The sequence below is a fragment of the Marmota flaviventris genome, chromosome 10 (genome assembly GCF_047511675.1).
Source record: "Marmota flaviventris isolate mMarFla1 chromosome 10, mMarFla1.hap1, whole genome shotgun sequence".
NCBI classification, from domain to species: domain Eukaryota; kingdom Metazoa; phylum Chordata; class Mammalia; order Rodentia; family Sciuridae; genus Marmota; species Marmota flaviventris.
In genome coordinates, this window is record NC_092507.1 from 120,293,215 (window position 1) to 120,313,556 (window position 20,342).

Consider the following 20,342-nt stretch of genomic DNA (forward strand, 5'->3'; position numbering starts at 1 on the left):
GGAGGGGTAGGTGGACAATCCCCAAATCTCGGTGAGTTTAAAAGGGATCCATAGCCGTGCATGGTGGCACATACCTTGTAACCCCAGCTACTTGGGAGGCTGAGGCAAGAGGATTGAAAGTTTGAGGCTGGCCTCAGCAACTTAGCAAGACCCTTCTCAAAACAAAATAAAAAGGACTGGGGATATAGCTCAATGGTACCCCTGGGTTCAATCCCCAGTACTGGAGGCAGGGGGGGAAGGTTTAGGGGTAGAGCTCAGAAGTAGAGTGTCCCTGGGTCAGTTTCCAGTACTACCCAAATCAGTCAATCAGTAGGATCCATATGATACCACTTCTTGATTCCCAGGCCTAATTCAACCCATACTAATTATGTCATTCCTGCTATATACCAGCCATTGGGTAATATAGCATTTCTCAAAGTGTGCTCCACAGATCCTGGGAGTCCCCAAGACTATTTCAGAGGATAGATGAGGTCAATGATTTTCATAATGATACCAATACATTATTTGGCTTTGGATTGTGTTGACATTTGGGTCAACACAAAAGCAGTGAGGGTGAACCCACTGATGCCTTAGATAAATGAAGACAGTGGCTCCAAATTAGTCATTGCATCCTTCACTACCATGTACCAAAAAAGGCCAGTTTCTCTTAAGAATGTCCTTAATAAAGTAGTAAAACATTATTAACATATAATGGGTTTATTATTGTTATCCTGAATGACTCAATCAATAAGTATTGATTTCACTTTCTTCGCTGTGGTTATTTTTATGTCTAATACGACCGATATCAATAAGTATAACCCACATAAACAAAGGTTCTGCACTTCTGCAAAATTCACAGAGGGTTCCGTGGTCTCCTCAAAGCTGCAGGTGACTGCCGGCTTTTTCAGAATCTACATTCCCAGTTGGAGAAACAAGTCTTTTCGAAGCAGAAGGTAGAGAACATGGCTATGTTTTCTGGCAATGCTCTCTCCCTTAAGAAGAGACACTGTCACTGGAATAAAGGTTTTAATGGTCTGTTCACAGGAGAATAAGGCGCACAGGACCACAGCCTCTCCCCATGGCCCCTCTTCACACCTGTGCATTGTGCCCACTGTTGAGTGGAGGGGTGGGTGGTGGCTATGGGTGGGATGGTATTTGTGATCCCTGTGGCTCAGGCCCACATCTGGACCTTCTACCCCCTCCTTTCACTAGAGTCCCTTTTCATATCCTCTATGGTAATTTTAATAAAAGTCACAGTGTAGCAAGGCCGAGGGAGGAGGAGCCCGTTAGGGGAGGCGGAGGGGACATGTGCCTACACCGGTGCCATTTTGTGTGAGTGTGTGATTTGGTCGGTCCTGTGAGCTCTGGGTTCTTCCCTATGCCAGTCGTCTCTCAGAGTCACACCCGGGGTCTCTACTGGGGTCTGGGGGCCTGAGCTGTTCCAGCCACGGCTCTCTCATCCTTCTGCAGTGGTGGGGCTGCTGGGGAGAGGTGGAGACCAGGCATTGGAGGTATGGAAGGACAGCAAGGGGGGCCGGTCAGCCTCTGGTGCTACTCCCCCGCTCCCCCAGGAGCCAGTAGGTCCGGACCTTGCCTTTGCCCTGGAGGAAAAAAAAATAAAAAATAAAAGGTTGGGGTGGGGAGCGGCACAACTACTGCCCCGAATCAGATAGGAGGCCTAGAAATGGGAGTGGCATTGGCTGCTGGAGAAGGGTACCCCCGCTCCAGGACCCCAGGGACCGTGATGGCAGGGACTTCTTTCTCTACCTTCATTTCCACATCCCCTCGAAGCTCCAGCTCAAAACCATCAAACTCCTCCAGGACAGCCTTGGTCTCAGAAGACAGGTGGATCTTCAGCGCTGAGTAGGACAGGGGAAGGGAGATGGAGTGCGGGGACGGAGGAGGCAGAGGAGACCGGGGACTGGGGTAGACAGATGCCCTCCTCCATCCTTTGGCCCCAAAGCCTCTTAACTCAGAGAAGTCCCACCCTCTCTATGCATGTGTGACTATACTGTGTGACTATATTGGCTCCTTTAGAATTTTAGAGCTGTGCTGCCTAACATGGTCCCATTAGTCACATGTGCCTGTCTAAATTAACTGAAACGATATACAGCTAAAGATTCAGTGCCTTGCTGGGCTCAGTGGTGCACGCCTGTAATCACAGCCACTTGGGAGCCTGAAGCAGGAGGGTCACAAGTTCAAGGACAGCCTCAGCAATTTAGTGAGACCCTGTGTCAAAATAAAAAATTCAAAGGTCTGGGGATGTAGCTCAGTGGTAAAACACCCCTGGGTTCAATCCCCAGTTCAAGAACAGAACCCAACCAAAGATTCTGTCCCTTGGTTGTATTAGACACACTTCAAGGGATCCATAGCCACATGTGACTAAAGTTCGCAATACTGGACAGTAAAAATTGCAGGACATTTTCATGACTGCAGAAAATAGTATTGGAGCCAGGAGTGGTAGCACATGGCTGCCTATAATCCCAGCAACTCAGGAGGCTGAGGCAGGAGGATCGCAAATTCAAGGCCAGCCTTGACTTTTTTATATACCAGGGATTGAACCCAGGGGTGCTTAATCACTGAGCCACCTCCCCAGTCCTATTTATGTTTTATTTTTTTAAATATATTTTTTAGTTGTCAATGGACCTTTATTTTATTTATGGATACATGGTGCTGAGAATCGAACCCAGTGCCTCACATATGCTAGACAAGTGCTCTGCCACTGAACCACGATCCTAGCCGTTATGTTTTATTTTGAGGCAGTGTCTCACTAAGTTGCTTAGGGCCTTGCTAAATTGCTGAGGCTGGCCTCAAACTTGCAATCCTCCTGCCTCAGCTTCCTGAGCCACTGAGATTACAAGCGTGCTCTACCATGCCTGACTCCTCTGCCTTGACATCTTAGTGAGACCTAAATAAAAATTTTAAAAAATTAAAAGAGCTGGGGACATAGCTCACTGGTAGATCATCCCTGAGTTTCATTCCCTGTACTGCACAAGAAAATACTATTGGAGATTGCAGTTATAGCTCAGTAATAGAGTACTTGCCTGGCATGAGTGAGACACTGGGTTCAATCACCACATAAAAACAAATAAATTAATTAAATAAAGGCATTAAAAAATACAATAACATCTAAAAAAATACTACTGGGCAGTATTGTTACAGAGTATCGTTCAGATCCAGAGGGACAGTGTAGCATAGTGGTTAGAAGCTGTGGATCCTGCTCTGCCTCAGCATGAATCCCTTAGACATTTGCTTGGGTAATTAATATAAACTGTGTCTCATTTTCTAAATCTATGAGATGCTGATAGAGAAAGCACCATCTCAAAGGGATGCGTTCCTGTTGTGAGGATTAAAATTATTCATCTGGGTTGGATCCCCAGCACCATAAATAAATAAATGAATAATTCAAACAAAATGCGGCCCATAGGAAGCTTTACGTAAGTCCTTGCTATCTGTTAGGTGACTCCATCCTCTCTCATTTTATGGCTGAGGAAATGAGACCCAGGGCAGAAGATCTGCCCCAGCTGCCGGAGGAGATCAGTGATGGGCCCACCAGTCCCATACTCTTTCTCTGGCCACTATCTGACCTCATGATACTTCTCCCCGGGTCTGCATCATGTGGCCTCTTGTTAGCCATTTCTGAGAATATGCTCCTTGAGGACCTCAGGGAGAAGCTCTCTCCTACCCCGGAGCCTCAAACACAGGGCCCAGGGAATATCTGCTGAACCAGACCCCACAGGGCTCCCAGGGCTGGACCCTTGGATGGGGTCCACATAGACTCCTCAGCTAAACTCTGGCCTGGCACAGGTATTTATGGCTCAATAAATATTTACTGACTTGAATTGTGTCAAATACAGAAGAAGCTGGATAGCAGAGAAACAGAAAGCAAGATGAAGGGAAAGGGTGAGAGCAAGCATTTATAGATACCTACTGTGTGCCAGAAGCTGTGCTAGGGTTGTTTGGTTTTTGATTTTTTTTTTAACAACCCTGAGATACAGATAAGCAGCTGAGTCTCGAAAAAGTTGAGTGACATTCATGTGCTAGGCATTTGTACAGCTTCTCACATATTCCTTACGAGGTAGATTTTTTTTGTTTGTTTTTTGGTACCAGAAATTGAATCCAGGGGTGCTTAACCACTGAGCCACATCCCCAGCCCTATTTTATATTTTATTTAGAGACAGGGTCTCACCGAGTTGCTTAACACCTCGTTTTTGCTGAGGCTGGCTTTGAACTCACGATCCTCCTGCCTCAGCCTCCTGAGCCACTGGGATAACAGGTGTGTGCCACTGCGCCCCGCATGAGGTAGATACTTTACCTTCATTTTACAGATCAGGAAAACCAGGACTCAGAGAGGGATAGCACATTGATACAGCTAGCTCTGGAACTGAGAGTTGTCTGCCTTTGCAATCATCTTCACCACACCAAAGATGGAGCAGAGGGCCTTAAAGGTGTGATTCCTGCTAGGCACTGTTGAACACTGACCCAGAAATACTTTTTTTGGTACTGGGGATTGAACCCAGAAGTGCTTTACCGCTGAGCTACGTCCCCAGAACTTTTTATTTTTATTTTTTAATATTTATTTTTTAGTTGTAGTTGAACACAATACCTTTATTTCACTTATTTATTTTTATGTGGTGCTGAGGATCGAACCCAGTGCCTCACGCATGCCAGGCAAGCGCGCTACCACTTGAGCCACAACCCCAGCCCCAGAACGTTTTATTTATTTATTTATTTATTTTTATTTTGAGACAGGGTTTTGCTAAGTGGCTTAGGCTGGCTTTGAATTTGCAAGTCTCCTGCCTCAGCCTTGCACAGGGTGCACCACTATGCTCAGCTGGTCCTTGACTTTTATTATAGTCCAATCTTTTGACTTGTGATCATGTGAAAGCCACATACATTCAATTGTTTGAATTCTGATCTTTTCCTGGGCATATGTGCAGCACATGTCCTCCTGCCCTTGTGGGTGGCAGCAGCACTGGGCCGCAGCTCAGGGTCTGCCACATGACTCCAAAGGTGAAGAGCCTGTGCTCCAGGGTACATTGTGCTGCTAGCATCTTTTGGATATTGCATTTTGTTTTCACATCCCATCATGTCTACAAACACTCGCCTATGTGTGAACATGAGATATTCAATACTTTATTACAACACAGGCTTTGTGTTAGGGAGTCTTGCTGGCTTTGGGCTAATGTAAGTGTTCCGAGAACGTTTACGGTGGGCTACATAAGCCATGATATTCCCACAGGTCAGGTGTGTTACTGTATTTTCAACCTAGGATATTTTCAACTTACAATGTAACCCCATCCTAAGAGGAGAGTCATCTGCATTATGAGAAGGGCATGTGGGAGAAGAAAGGACTAGAAGCCAGAACAGGGACTGCCTAAATTAAGCTGCCACAGTGCTGCCATTCCTTTGGCTACCCGGCCCTCCTCCTCCCCTCTAGGAGGGCCACTATACCTTCCCCATTGGACTCCATTCTTGAGGCAGTGTTGACAGTGTCCCCAAAAAGACAGTAACGGGGCATCTTCAGCCCTACAACGCCAGCACACACAGGTCCTAGGAGGGACAAGGGAGGGAACAGAGTCCATCAGCAGTAGCAGGGGTGAGAAGGGAGTTAAGGGAGACTGGTAGGCGCCCCAGGAGAGGCAGGAGGTGGGCTAAGAGGGGAGGAGAGGGAGAGAGGGAGAGGGAAGGGAGGAGAGACGGGGGGAGTGGGGACAGGGAGGGGGAGACAGAGATGGGGCCGAGGTGCTGGTCCCAGGGGTGTTCTCCTCGCGGAGCTCCACCTCCAGGAGACCCCTCCGGTCCCTGCTCCGGGCCTCGGCACCTGTGTGGATGCCGATGCGCAAACGCAGCTGCTCCTGGGGCCGGTGGCGGATGCGGAAGGAGCGCACCGCGTCCAGCAGCGCCAGGGCCATGCGGGCCACCTCGCGCGCGTGGAGCCGCCCGTTCCGCACTGGGAGTCCCGACACCACCATGTAGGCGTCGCCGATTGTCTCCACCTGTGGGGCGCGAGACAAGGCCGGGCAGGAGGGCGGGAACTCCCTTCCCCGGCCACCTGCCGGCCACACCCACGCGCACCGGCTCCCCGCCCTGCGCTCACCCCGCCCCTCTGCCTGTGGGTGGGTGGGTCCCGGGTGGGTCCCCGGTGGGTCCCCCCCCAGTCACTGCTCGTGTGCCCTGGACTTCTCTTTCATACGCCTGAACCTCACCGTTTTTTGACCCTGTCCACGTCTGTCTGTCCCTTCCCATCCCTACCTTGTACACATCAAAGTTGTCTATAACTGCATCAAAGCAAGTGTACAGGTCATTGAGCAGGGTCACCACCTGGAAGGCACAAGAAGCCACTGGGACTAGAAGGAAGGGTGCTCCCTGGGGTGGGGTGGGAGGAGGGAACCAGAAGGCAGACCTTGGGGACGGAGAAGTGACACCAAGCTGACCCACCTGGTCTGCCACCTGTGACTGCCCCTGGCTTACCTGCATGGGTGTGCTCTCTGCTGACAGGGCGGTGAAGCCCACGATGTCACTGAAGTAGATGGTCACGCTGTCAAAGGCCTCCGCCTGCACTGTCTCCCCGCGTTTCAGCTGCTCAGCCACTGAGCTGAGGGGTCAGGGCAGGTGTAGACCAGAGTGTGAGGTGGGGTCAGGGGCTGAGTGTGTGTGTGGGGGGCGGGTCTGAAGAGATGGGCACTCACTGAGGCAGAATCTGGTAGAGCAGGGCCTCTGCCTTGCGCTTCTCCTCCAGGTAGGCCTGCGTGCGCTCCTCCACCAGCTCCTCCAGGTTGTTGGCATACTGCTCCATGCGGGTCAGCAGGTTGTCCAGGATGTTGCTGCTGTTCTCTCTGAGGGGCCAGGGCAGCCGGGTGAGAGCCGAGCTGCAGGGTCTGCCCTGGAGAGCCCTCCCCCCAGGCCCTCCCCCTCCCTAGGCTTACTGTCAGCCCACCTCCAGCTGCAGCAGGTCCCTTGTGAAGGTGAGAATTGGGGCACAGCAGGATAGGGGTGAGCAGGTGAGAAGGATGGGAGGAAAGTTCAATTCATCTCTGAGAACCCAGGGTCAAGAAGGAAGCTTTAGACATTTTGACAGCTTGTTTACCTTCATTGAACATGAGTGAGTTGGAAGGAGGTGGGGTGGGGGCACGGTGGCACACACCTGTGACCCCAGCAACTTGGGAGTTTAACAAGTTCAAGGCCAGCCTTATTATTATTATTGTGGTGGTGGTACTGGGGATTGAACCCAGGGGTGCTCTACCACTGAGCTACATCCCCAGACCTTTTCATTAAGACATGGTCTCAAAGCAGGGTGCATGGCACATACCTGTAATCCCAGTGGAGGGAGGAGGACTGAGTTCAAAGCCAGCCTCAGAAACTTAGCAAGTCCCTAAGCAACTCTAAATAAAATAAGGGGCTGGGGATGTGGCTCAGTGGTTAAGCACCCCTGGGATTCAATCCCGGTACCAAAAAAAAAAAGAAAGAAAGAAAAGAACAAAAGAAAAAAGACATGGTCTCCCAGGCTGGTCTTGAATTTAAGGATCCTCTGCCTCAACTTCTTCAGTCACTGGGATTATAGGTGTGTGCTATGGACCCAGCCAGCTTGGGCAATTTAGTGAGACCAAGACTTAAAATGAAAAGGGCTTGGGGCTTGGATTGTGGCTTAGCGATAGCACACTTGCCTAGCGTGTGTGAGGCCCTGGGTTCATTTCTCAGCACCACGTATAAATAAAAAAATAAAGTCCAATTAAAATTAAAAAAAAAATTTAAAAGGGGTTGGGGTTGTGGCTCAGTGGTAGCGCACTCGTCTGGCATGTGTGAGGCACTGGGTTTGATTCTCAGCACCACATAAAAACAATTAATTAATTAATTAAAGGTATTATGTCCATCTATAATTTAAAAATATTTAAAAATAAATGAAGAAAATAAAAAGGGCTGGGGTTGTAGTTCAGTAGTAGATAGAGTGTCCCTGGGTTCAATCCCCAGTGCCAAAAAAAAAAGGTGGACAGGGACAAGGATGAGCTAAGGACAAAGTGACAGGCACACAGGCAGCAGACAGGTGTGTCTGGGGATCTCTGAGCTCCACTGGGAAAGGGAGACCATCGGGCTGGGGCAGGAGCTCATGGGGAGGGCTGAGGATATGGGGAGCGAAGGGGAGGCCAAAGCTGTGTGGCCCATTTATTCTGCACACCACTGTGCCCAGTGTGGGAGAGTGGGCAGGGCTTGGGGTGTTGCTGTAGGTGGAAGAAAGGGGTCTGAATGGTAGGGGGCTGAGAGGACAGCCGAGTTGTACAGAGGGCTGAGAGGCTGCGGTGGACTGGGGTGAGCCATGTGTGGCTGGAGTGGCTCCCTCTGTGGCTGCAGATAGACTGAAGTGTGGGGTTGTAGTGTCTGGAGTGGGGAGGGAAGGCGGCCATGACTAACACCAGTGACCTGTTAAACTTGCGGAGTGTCAGGCGGATCTGCTGAAAGGGTGGCCGTTCCTGTGGGTCCTCGGCCCAGCACCGCTGCATCAGCTGCCCCAGTTCCTCCAGGTGGCTCTGCAGGGCCAGGGAGGGCCGGAAGGGGGGCTGCTCACCCCGAGTCACACGCTCAATGATCTCTGTATTGGGTGGGGCAGAGGGGTTAGCCAGGGGCCCAGTGAGAGGCTGAGGCAGCCAGCTGGAGTTGGTTAGGGAAGCCTAGGACCAGCTGGGCTGGCATCAGTGGAACAAAGGGTGGTGGCCGGGCCCCATCTCAGAAGGAAGGGTTAGGGATGCTTCCAAGGGTCCCTCTCCCTGGGGCTGGGGTTAGAGGTAGGGGACATTGTGGCTCTTTCACCTTTGGGACTGAGGTCTAAACCTTCCACATGGAAGACCCCACTCCTCAGGGCAATCTCCTGGAGGATGATCCCAAAGCTGTACACGTCACCAGCCTGGGAGCCCCGAGAAGGGGGCGAAGCCATTCGCAGAAGCTCAGGAGCTGTCCATAACTTTTCTGTGGGTCAGACATTAGGAGTCACGTGGTGAAGGACCCCAAAGCGAAGGGATGAGGGACTTTATAGTCTAGTGGGAAAAGAAAAACTAGCAATGAATATAAGCTTTCATGGCCAAAAAAAGCAATAATAGAAATAAAGAAGAATATGCAATGATGCTGGGAAAGAGAGCTTCCGGTGGGGGAGGGGTGGGGGAAAGCTGTGAACCAGCTTGTGGCTGGGACTGGTCTGAACAGCACACTGTGTTTAGAACGGGAAGAGCTCTGTCTTCCCCTTTTTGCTAATGAGAACTGACTTTGGATTCAGTAGAGGCATGCCCGAGCCAGGCAGATCCCAGGCCACAGTCTCCCTACTAAGCTATCCTGGTGGTGCTTGTCGGGTAGGGGGGTTGAGGGTTAAGAGTTGGGCTCACTGGCATAAAGGATGTGTCCTTGCTCTGGCTCCGGGTCCCTGAAGCTCTCCAGCCCATAGTCGGTGATCTTAAGCACAAAGCGCCCATCTACCACACAGTTGGATGACTTGAGGTTCCCATGGGAGCAAATGGCCCCATTGTGTAGAAACAGCATTCCCTGGGAAATTTGGGGAGGCAGAGGTCTTGGGCATGAGGGGACCTACAACCAGGGCCAGGGGAGAAGCATACTCATTCCTCATCCCAACCCTCAACACCCAGTGGCCCCTCTGGGCTTACCTTGACAATGTCATTGGTGAGTGAGTACCGGAACATCCAGTCCAGGGTGATGCTCTCATTCTCCAGAATGTCCTGCCGGGGAGAGTCAGACCTGTACCCCACAGACCTCCATAGGGGTGGGAGGAGGAGGCAAGGGTCCTACTGACCACACTGGATTTACTCTAGCTGCATTTCCCCCATTCCCATTTTACAGATGGGGCCACTAAAGGCCCAAAAGAGGGAGGCTTGCTAGGCTCCTGTGGCCAGTCAGGGACAGAGCCAGGGCTAGAACCCAGATTTCCGGATTTTTTTTTTTTCCCAGTGGTACCAGGAATTGAACCCAAGGGTGTTTCTATTACTAAGCCACATCCCCAGCCATTTTCATTTTGAGACAGGGTCTTGCTAAGTTGCTGAAGCCGCCCTTGAGCTTGCAACCCTCCTGTCTCAGCCTCACAAAGTAGCGGGGATTACAGGCATGCCCAGCCATGCCCAGCTTGGAACCCAGGTTCACTAACACTCCCTTGTCCCCTCACCTGCAGGCTCCCTCTGGGACAGTACTCTGTGAGGATACAGATGTTGGGGGGGTCAGTGCAGGCACCCACAAACCTGGTCAGGTGTTCATTCTGTACATCCCGCATCTGCAGGTGAGAAGCAGCATCAGGAGCATCACAGAGACCTCACTCCTCACCAGATTGCTCTCTGGCCTCAGGGACCCTCCCCCTTAACTCCCTATTCATTGTTTGCAAACCTGTCCACTGGGCCCTTCTCCCCCACAATCTGCTTCCTACACCCTCTGCCTCCTTGCCTTTTATTCCCCAGGTCACCATGTAAGGTCCCTCAAGGGTCTTCCTCCAGGGTATCTCCAGAGATCTCATCTCTCTTCTCATGATGGGTCCCCTAATCCCATCCCCAGGATGCAAGGGCCCATCCCAGGTCCACAGACCCTAGCTTTCCTAGGACACTCTGAAAACCAAAACCTCCACAGACAGCTCAGTTGGCCATCTCCCGGCAGGGGACTCTTCCCCAGGCCACCGCCTCACACCCCCACATTACATGCTTCAGTTCAAACAGGACGTTTCTTGTCAGCTCAATGCGTTTACGATTCACATGTTTCACAGCCACCAGGTTGCCCTGAGAAAGGAATGGAGACTGTCACTGTGTGGAGCATGACCTGGTGCCCTGGCACCTCCACCTGCTCCCGACAGCTCACGCCGCCCTCCAAGACCCCCAGCTGCTCCCAATGGCACCCCACTCCCCTGAGGATCTCCAACTGCCCCTTGACAGCCCACCCTGGCACCCTCTGCCACAGAGCACACTTCCACAGTACCCAGGACCAGAAGTCTCCCCAGGCCCACCTTGTAGTACGCTGTCTTGGCAAACACCTGGAACTGGCCCTCTGTGGTTATCAGGGAGCCATAATTGGAGCCTCTCTGAAGGGGTGAAGAACAGGGGTTCAGCCTAGAGGCCCGGATGCCCCTGGGTGCTTGTGCTCTGGTCTTTCCTACCCTTCCTTAGCTTTGTGTCACCCTCCTTGATGTTCCACATCATGAAACCTCCCCTCGCTTACTGGTTTTATGTTTGTGTTGTCCCATATGCTGCCTCCTTTGATCTTTCCAAGAGCCCCTGGAGGGAGGCTCTAGAGATGCAATCACCATGAGCCCAGTTCAGAGAGGCAATGGCCTTGCTCAAGGTCATCATGAAGTAAAGGAAGGCAGAGGTGGGCGTGGAGCCCTGTTTTCTACCCTACTGCTCTTGGTACCCAGGTCCCCCTCGCGAACACCAGTGACACCCCCAGCCCCCTCAGACACCAGCATTCTCACCCCGCTCAAGGTCAGCCGGCTGCCCGCGCTTCGGAGGTGCCTCTCCAGGCTGCTGGGCTGCAGGTCCTCCCAGCGCACTCGCCACAGCTCGGAGGCCAGCTCCTTCTCCAGCTGCATCTTCCTGGGGTGTGAAACCTACACCTGAGCTCATGTATGATCCCCCGACCTGGTCGGGAGTGGTCAGGAGTCCCTCCTCAGAGCCCCGAGACTACTTCAAGTATTAAGAGGTGAATGAGGGAATTCTATCTCCCAGGCTGAGGGTCAGAGCCTGGTGACATTCTACCTTAAATGGGGACATTGGGGTAGTCACAGTCAATGTCCTTTTACACACACGGTATTAAACCCAGGGATGCTCTACCACTGAGCCACATCCCGATCCCTTTTCATTTTTTATCTTGAGACAGGGTCTCAATACATGGCCCCAGGTTGGCCTAAAATTTGCAGTCCTCCTGTCTGAGCCTTCTGAGTTGCTGGGATTACAGGCATGCACCCCCACACCTGGCTTCATTCTTAACTGTTACAAGAATAAAAAGAAACATTGTGTGTGGAAGTGCCTGACACGTGGTCTACTACGCTCAATCAGCATTGATTGTCCTCCCTCCCTTCTCTCCTGTGCCCTGGATTTCCATTTCAGCCTCACTGGAAGGCAGGAGTGGGGCTCATTCATCTCTCTTATCCACTCGAGGTCCACCACTGGTCACAGCAGGGCTCATTAACAGGGCCCAGTCCCCAGAGCAAGGAAAACCAGTTCCATGCCAGGAGCCACTCTGGTATGACATCACTTCTCAATCTATCTGCTCCTTCTTGCATCTCCTTGACCTTCTCTGGCCACTTCTATCCCTGTCCCCTCTTTCCTCTCACTCCATTCTCTGTTTTCTTCTCTGTGTCCTAAGGCTATTTATTATTTATTGTGATACTGAGGATTAAACATAGGCTCTCTCACAAGCTAGGTAGATGCTCTACCACTGAACTACATTCCTAATCTTTAAAAAAAATTAACTATTATTATTGTTATTATGGTACCAGAAATTGAACCCTGGGGCACTTAACCACTGAGCCACATCCCCATCCCTTTTTATTTTTTTATTTTGAGACAGGGCCTTGCTAAGCTGCTGAGGCTGGCTTTGAACTTGCCATCCTCCTGCCTCAGCCTCCCCAGTTGCTGGGATTACAGGCATGTGCCACTGAGCCCAGCTTTTTTTCCCCCTAAATTTTGGCACAGGGTCTCCCTAAATTGTTGGGCTGACCTCAAACTTGTGATCCTCCTGCTTCAGTTTCCAGAGTCCCCGGGATTATAATTATGGCCACTGCACTGTGGCATTTTAAGGCTTTTCGTTTCTTTTCTCCCTCTCTCCTTCTGCCTTCCCCCGCTGTCCCTTCACCCCTCCCCTCCCCCCTTGTCCCTACACCACCTCCCTCTCCAAGTCTCCCCATGTCACCGCCCCCCCCCCCCCGCCCCGGCCACGGCTGGGCTCACCTGTATACAAAGAAGGAGACGATCAGGATGCTAAGCAGGGCGAGGCTGCCTACCAAGGCCAGGAGCTCCAGGGTGGACAAGTGGTCTGCGGGAGAGAGTCAAGTGTGGCAAGTGATCTGGGCTCTACGGAGGAGGAAGGGCCTTCCCTTCATCATGGTCAACAGCGGTGGATGAAGGGAAGCAAAAGGCAGGAGGAGGCTCTGAATCCAGAAAAGGGTGGGAGAGGAGCACCCACTTGATTCCCCTTGGGAGGAGGCAGTGTCTCCAGATCAGCAGCCCGCAGAGCAAGGGCCAGTCACCTTGGTTGCAGGATGGGTCCTCGTTGTCAAAGCCACATTTAGGGATGTCAGGAGGAGGGTACCCCAGGGGCCAGTATAGTTCGCACCCTGACACAGCCACCAGCTCTTGGGAAGTCCCATTGTAGTTCAGTACAACCTAAGGGAGAGCAGGAATGGTCAAGGGCCTGGCATGTGGCCTCCTGTCCAGTGACACAGTCCTGCTTCCCACCTCCTCATCAATACTTCCAGGGCCTGTATCTGGGCTGCCGAGTAGTCACCAAGCCCCTGCTGTGACTGCCTACATGGAGACCTCATACTTGTTTCCATGGAATTAAGGGGCAAACATTTGAAAATGACTCAAGGGCTTTATAAAGAAAGCTGCATATAGAACCCCACGCCTACACTCAAGGACTTTATAGCCTCGATTAAAGCACAGAAACAGGGAAAGGTAGCATCCATCTCAACCCACATTCCCAAGCCTCATCAGTGCATTTCTCTTCCAGGAAGCCTTCCTGGATTTGATCCTTGGTGCCTCTGGCCTCAATCCCTGCCAGTATCTACTGAGTTTACTGAGCTGTGAGCTGTGCGTATGCATTCCTGTTGGCTCAGAGTCGACCTGACTGCTGCGAGGAGTCTTGCTTTCCTTAAGAACTCCTCAAGGAAAGGGCTGTGCTCCCTCCTTAGACATGGGGTTCCCCATGCGAATCCCTATCATTCTGGTTGCTCCCCCAGAATGGAACGGGGCCTGTTTTGTCCAGGGCTTTCATAGATGTCCAGGCAGGGTAGGGTGATCACAGAATAAACAGATGCCCGGGCAGGGCTGTGGGGGAGGGCAGGAGGGTGAGATGTCATCCTGAGTAGACACACGGTGGTCTTCTGAGTGTGCACACGTACCCTGAAGGCACCGGTCTCAGGGTCCATATCCCAGAGGGAGAAGTCAGTCTCACGATCTCCATTGCTATCAATTTTCAGGTATCCTGTCACACCTGTGGGCCGGGGCAACATAGCTGTGTTGTGAGAAAATTCCCGTGCAGGGAGGTCCCACTTCCATGTCTCCATCTCCTGATCTTCAAACATACGTAGGCACAGAAGAAGAGCCAACAGGACAGCTGCGTTGGCAGCAGGAAGGACTGAGATGGGACACGTGGGAGGACTGGATGGATCTGGGGGATGAGGGAAGGAGAGCCTGAAAGAAGCTGTGGAGGTTCTTATAAAAGAAAGGGAAAGACTGGTAATGGGCAAATGGCTACCTGAGTTGCAGGGCTACAGGCTGGGGCACATGGTACTCACCCCCCCTTCCCTAAAAAGCCCTTTCCAGTCTCTCCCAGGCCCTGACCTGGGAAGCTTCGGTTCCACATCCTCTGAGTGATGGTCTCCCCATTGGCGACAGTTCCCCCGTGTGCTAGCGTCTCTGTCACTGCCTGGACATAGAGCAGAAGCCCATCATGGAAGGATGCAGGGATGAGGTTCTCCTGCAGGGACAGAGAGAAGTCAGCTGGGGGAAAAGGGGATGGATGGGGGGTACAGCGCAGGGTGCCATGGTGAGAGGACAGGAGGCACTGGGAGCCCAGACAGGATACATAAAATACACCCACAGTATGGGACTGGGCGGACAGGACAGGGTTGGTAAACCCCATTTTACTGATGAGGACCTGAGGTTTAGGGGTTGAACTTGTCACTGTCACCTCTATCATCCAGAGAGATAAGGAGTCAATGGGAAGGGAGGGAAGGGGGAGACCCGGAAACACTGAGATGTGTGAAAGAACACACATCTGGAGGAGAGTCTGGAGGAGAGCCATGAAGCAAAGTCTGGAGGTCCGCACTAGAAGGTTCCAGGACCCCCTCCTACCAGGCCATCTTCCATGGTGAAGTTGAACTGCTCACGGGCCAAGACTTTGAGCTGCTTCAGGAATTCCAAGTACTCAGGAGTATCCGGTTCTTTATATGTAATGATTTTGGCAGCCTGAGGAAGGGGTCAGAGAGCGAGCTAGGAGCTGATTCTTGTTCTCCCAGTACCCTTGGCACCAGTTGTCAGGGAGCCAACCTCACAGGCCAGCCTCTCTGCTAAGGTCAAGGTCAAATTATACCCTATTTCCTGCAAGAAGTGGTCCCTGCTCTTGAGCAAGGGACTGGAGTCTTCGCCCAGCGGGTGGAACTTCAATGTACTCCCTCTTCGAGCCCCATTGTCTTATCTTTTTAGCCTTCTGGCTCTGAAGTCCCTCATGAGCACCAAGAACACCTTTTTTTTTTCCCCCTCCTTTCAGATACTTAGGGACACAGTATCCAGAAACCAAGTGTCAACAGCTCAGTCCCTCAGCATGGGCAAACCCTGGCACTCACCTGAAAGGCCAGGCGGGCACTGACATCCCGCCCGTCTCCTCTCTCCCAGGGCCTGCGGGGAGCAGGGCCCTGTGCCCCTTGTAGGCTTTGCCCGAAGACATCCAGGTGGAAGAAAACATAGTCTTCCCCACTGAGGCCAGCGTCCAGGGCCAGGAGCATGAGGGTTCTGAAGGCATCTGGGGAGCTGCAGATGTAGACGACTGGAAGGAAAGGAGGAGTCAGCCAGGGAAAGGAAAGGGCAGGGAAGCCGGGGCTCACGGGGAGGACGAGGGGACCTGGTGGCGGTTAAATGGCACTGGCTCAGTTTAGGCAGTGGCAGGAGAAAGTTGAAAAAGGGTGGGAGGAGGAGGTGTGGAGGGCGGAGAAGAAAGGAGCAGAGCTAGGCAGAGCGGGAAAGGAGAACCGAGGCGGGGGCAGGTGGGGCAGGAGGGGAGGAGGCAGAGAGGGGCCAGCTGTAGAGGGATGGGTGACAGGGTGTGTGGGAGCCATGGGAGGAAAGGATGGAGGAGGGGAGAGGGCAGTAAGAAAGAGAGGAAGACGGGAGGGAAAAAAGGGACAGGACCTACCAGGTAGAAGGAGAGCAGGCACTTTTCCCCTGGGGTAAACCCTGGGCAGTCAGGGAAATAGGGGGAGGTGATAGAGTAGGAACGTAAAAGGGGAGGGGGGCGCAGGGAAAGAGAGGGAAGTAGAAACCCAGAAGTTGGGGAGCGGGGGAGGCTGAGACAGGAATGAAGAGCCTGGAGAAGAGAAAAGACTGGCCCAGAGCGGAAGGGAGAGGAAGGCCAGCGCCCTGCACGCTGTCAAAGGTCAAAGGCGTCAGGACGAGGTGGAGAAATGGGGGTGGGGGCCTCTCTCACCTCGGCCTTTGCGCCGAACGGTCCGCAGCAGCTTGGTGTAGTGGTCGTGGTCGCCCTCGGCGAACTCCAGGTGGTCCACTGTGATGTTGAGGCGGTCGCGGACCCGCATGTACAGCCCCTCCACCACGAAGAAGCAGGGCTGGTCGTCGCCGGGCCGGTAGGCGTAGAGCACCAGCGCCCGGCGCTCCCAGCCCAGCCGTCGATGCAGCGCCGCCACGAAGTCGCCCAGCTTGGCGTGGCTGGGTCCTGCGCGGGTGGTCAACGCGTACTCGTCTTTAGCCCCGAAGCCTAGCGCCGGAGCGCCGGCGGTCAGCAGGGGCACCCGCCAGTGCGCGGTGAAGCGCCCCACCGGAGCGGCCGCGTACACGCAGCCGGGGCCCAGGAACACGGCGGGGTTGTGCTCCCACTTGAGGTCCACTGCGGCCAGGGGCGCAGCCGTGTCGGAGCAGGCTCCCAGCGCATTCTCGCTGCTGCCTAGCACCGTGCGGACTGTCCAGCCTGGCAGCAAGTCGGGCTGCGCTTTCACCCGGGTCAGAGCCAGCTCCACCGCGGGCCCCACGCGCGCCCACGACCACGGGTACGAGGTGTTGGCCAGCGGCAACACCACGGCCACGGTCAGGTTGCCCGCGTGGCTGCCCTGGAGCAGCAGCAGCAGCAGCAGCAGCGGTAGCAGGAGCAAGCGCTGGCCGGCGCCGGCCGGGCTCTGGCTCGCCGGCATGGCCTCAGTGGGTACCGCCGCGGGCAAGCGCTCCCACCATGGTCTCCTGGGCTCAGCGGCGGGTCCCGGGCATCAGGCGCGCCTCTGCGAGAAGGAGCAGGGCGAGTCCGGGCGCTGCCCGCTGAAGCTGCGATAGTGACAGGCGAGAGCGCCAGGGGCTGGGCGCGCCACCGGGGGTGCGCAGAGCGAGACTTGGAGCAGGTGGGAGCGAAAGAGACCGCCCGAGTGGGAGTGAGCGAGGTGTGTTAGGAAGGGAGAGAGAGAAAGCCGGAGCAGGCGCTGGGGAGACGGGTGAGCGCGCGAGGGAGGGACGGGGAGTGTGCGTTCGAGGCGTGCCAGAGGGGCGTCTGGCCGGCCCAAGTCTCCGGCTGTCCAGGGGGAACCGGCCAGGACCCGAGCCAAGCTCTGAACCCTCCCCCGCGGCCGTCTCCCCTCCCAGACTTGGTGACATTAGAGCCCGAAGAGCCAATCCTAGATCTCTAGCTCCTTCCTCCCAGCCCGAGGTCTGCGGCTCGCCCCCGCCCCGGGCTGGCGCCCTTTCCGCAAAGACCCTCTTTCCGCTGCTCTGCAGCCGGACGTCTTCCTCCTGAAGGGCAGCACCCGCCGACCGGCGCCCTCGCCGGGACAGGGAGGAGCTCGGGAGAGTCCGGTGTGGAGGGAGCCAGGGGCCGCCGGCTCCCCACCTAGTCCCGCCCTCCTACCTGCTTCCCTCCGGGGAAGAGGGAACCTAGTGTCGCCTCGGGATCTCGGCGGGGAAGGCGTGTTGGGACGTGGGTATTTGGGAATGGGGCCGGAGAGCGACGGGTTTCTGAAAAAAGGGGCTGAAGACCGAGCCCGAGTCCGTTTTACCCAGTCCACCTGATTTCCCTTCCCGTCCCTCCGCACAGCCGCCCAGAACCTGCAGATTAGCAACGAAGACGGACCCGGTGGGAGGGAGGCGTTAACTCCTCAGTTCCCAAGTGGTAGTGGGAAGGTGGGAAGAGCAGGTGGTGGACTGGGGACTGGGCCGGGGGAGGGGCGAGGAGCGTCAACCTCAGGGCCACTTATACAATGTAGGTCTATGTTGGGAGGACTGCTTAAAGGGGTCCGTGGTGGCAGTGCGAAATGATGTTGGAAATGACCTCTGGAGGTGTAAATTGAAGAAGAGGGTTTGGGGGCACTTGACCGCTGGCCCCCCTGGCCCAGAGGGCTGTGGAATCAGTCTGCCCTCTAATGTTCTTAAGGAGTCATTGACGGTATTGCTCCGCCAGCCTCTTCAGAACCTGGAACCTAATAAGCAGGACCTAAGATAAGCAATCTTCTGTTAAGCAAATAATACAATATACATTAACCACTGCAACCGAGGCATGAGTGAATTGCTAAATTAGGGCCTAGATAAGGGCTATTAATTCTGCCTGGATTGGGGCCAGGAAAATCTCCAAAGAGAAATGATTCAACAAGGGTAGAAAAATGAGAAAGGTATTTTGTGTAGAGAGAACACAGTGTTTTTTTTTTTTTTTTTAATTTGTTCTTTTTAGACATACATAACAGTAGAGTGTATCTTAACCTAGTATACATACATGTAAAATAAGTTATTCTAATTAGGATCCGATTCTTGTGGTTATACATGATGGGAAGTTACACCAGTTGTGTCAGATTTATTTTACTGTCTTTCCTGTTCCTATCTCTTCTCCCTTATCTTCATTCCCTTTTATCTAACACAATGAACTTCTATTCTTCCCTCCCGTACCCTTATTGTGTATTAGCGTCCACATATCAGAGGGAACATTTGGTCTGTGGTTTGTGGGGATTGGCTTATTTCACTTAGCACGACAGTCTCCAGTTCCGTCCATTTACCACCAAATGCCATAATTTCATTCTTCTCTCTGGCTGAGTAATATTCTATTATGTATGTATGTATACCACATTCTCTTTATCCATTCATCTGTTTCAGGGCCCCTAGGTTGGTTCCATAATTTAGCTATTGTAAATTGAGCTGCTATAAACATTGATGTGGCTGCACCACTATAGTATGCTGATTTTAAGTCCTTTGGGTATAGACTGAGGAGTGGAATAACTGTGTCAAATGGTGGTTACATTCCAAGTTTTCTGAGCAATCTCATTCTGCTTTTCAGAGTGGTTGCACCAGTTTGCAGTCCCACTAGCAATGTTGGGTGTACCTTTTCCCCTACATCCTCACCAACACTTGTTGTTACGTGGATTCTTGTTAATTGCCATTCTGACTGGAGTGAGATGGAATCTTAGTATAGTTTTAATTTGCATTTCTCCAATTGCTAGAGATGCTGAATATTTTTTCATACATTTGTTGACCAACCAGATTTCTTCTGTGAAGTGTCTGTTCAGTTCCTTTGCCCATTTATTGATTGGCTTATTTGATTTTTTAAATATTTATTCTTTATTTTTTTCATTTTTTTTAGTTGTAGATGGACACAATACCTTTATTTATTTATTTATTTTTATGTGGTGCTGAGGATCAAACCCAGTGCCTTTCATGCAAGAGGAAGGAGCTCTGCCACTGAGCCATAATCCCAGCCCCTAAATATTTATTTTTTAGTTGTAGTTGGATACAATACATTTATTTTATTTACTTATTTTCATGTGGTGCTGAGGATTGAATCCAGGGCCTTGAACATGCCACAACCCAGTCCCTTATTTTTTTATTTATTTATTTTTTAAAGTTCTTTATATATCCTGAAGATTAATGTTCTATCTGAGGTGCAGGTGGCAAAGATTTACTCCCATTCACATTCTTGACTGTTTCCTTTGTTGGGAAGAAGCTTTTTAGTTTGATACCATCTCATTTATTGATTCTTGATTTTACTTCTTGTGCTTTAGGAGTCTTGGGTGGAAGTTGGTTCCTAGGCTGACATGTTGGGTGTGCATTCTCTTCTGTTAGACAGCATGGTCTCTGGTCTAATGTCTAGTCCTTGATCCAATTTGAGAATTGAGTTTTGTGCAGGGTGAGAGATAAGGGTTCAATTTCATTCTGCTACATATGGATTTCCAGTTTTCCCAGCACCACTTGTTGAAGAAGATATCTTTTCTCCAGTGCATGTTAATGGCATCTTTGTCTAGTATGAGGTAGCTATTTAATGTGGGCTTGTCTCTGTGTCTTCTATTATGTTCCTTTGGTCTCTTTTTGTTACTATAGCTCTGTAATATAATTTAAGGTCTGGTATTGTGGTGCCTCTTGCTTCACTTCTTTTTTAAAGTATTTTTTTTTAGTTGTAGTTGGACACAATACCTT

At 52.2% G+C, this 20,342-nt stretch overlaps 1 protein-coding gene across 2 annotated transcripts; it reads right to left on the reverse strand.

The window, feature by feature from the left end:
- Positions 1 to 633: 633 nt before the first annotated feature.
- On the reverse strand, positions 634 to 17,714 carry Npr1 (natriuretic peptide receptor 1). 2 transcript variants are annotated; one of them, XM_071618413.1, is made up of 22 exons: positions 16,378 to 17,714; positions 15,521 to 15,720; positions 15,030 to 15,143; positions 14,517 to 14,601; positions 14,075 to 14,166; positions 13,202 to 13,337; positions 12,903 to 12,987; positions 11,426 to 11,546; positions 10,961 to 11,035; positions 10,659 to 10,736; positions 10,139 to 10,243; positions 9,627 to 9,698; positions 9,351 to 9,507; positions 8,785 to 8,940; positions 8,398 to 8,566; positions 6,672 to 6,818; positions 6,454 to 6,577; positions 6,235 to 6,303; positions 5,804 to 5,978; positions 5,434 to 5,532; positions 1,747 to 1,838; positions 634 to 1,580 (listed from the first exon to the last, which is right to left on the reverse strand). In XM_071618413.1, the coding sequence occupies exons 1-22, from the start codon at positions 17,093 to 17,095 to the stop codon at positions 1,518 to 1,520; spliced, it is 3,132 nt and encodes a 1,043-aa protein (XP_071474514.1). In that variant the 5' UTR covers positions 17,096 to 17,714; the 3' UTR covers positions 634 to 1,517. The 2 variants fall into 2 exon arrangements, with proteins under 2 accessions (XP_071474514.1, XP_027776724.2); XM_027920923.2 differs by having other exon boundaries at positions 635 to 1,580; positions 14,517 to 14,652; positions 16,378 to 17,713.
- Positions 17,715 to 20,342: the final 2,628 nt, after the last annotated feature.

Bases quoted from the DNA above. Each gene is read 5' to 3' on its own strand.
- Npr1 (XM_027920923.2), bottom strand. From the start codon at position 17,095: ATGCCGGCGAGCCAGAGCCCGGCCGGCGCCGGCCAGCGCTTGCTCCTG. The intron at 6,578-6,671 runs GTGAGTGCCCAT...CTGACCCCTCAG, and splicing joins CTCTACCAGATTCTGCCTCA to CTCAGTGGCTGAGCAGCTGA. The intron at 1,839-5,433 runs GTATAGTGGCCC...TGTCCTACTCAG, and splicing joins AATGGAGTCCAATGGGGAAG to CGCTGAAGATCCACCTGTCT.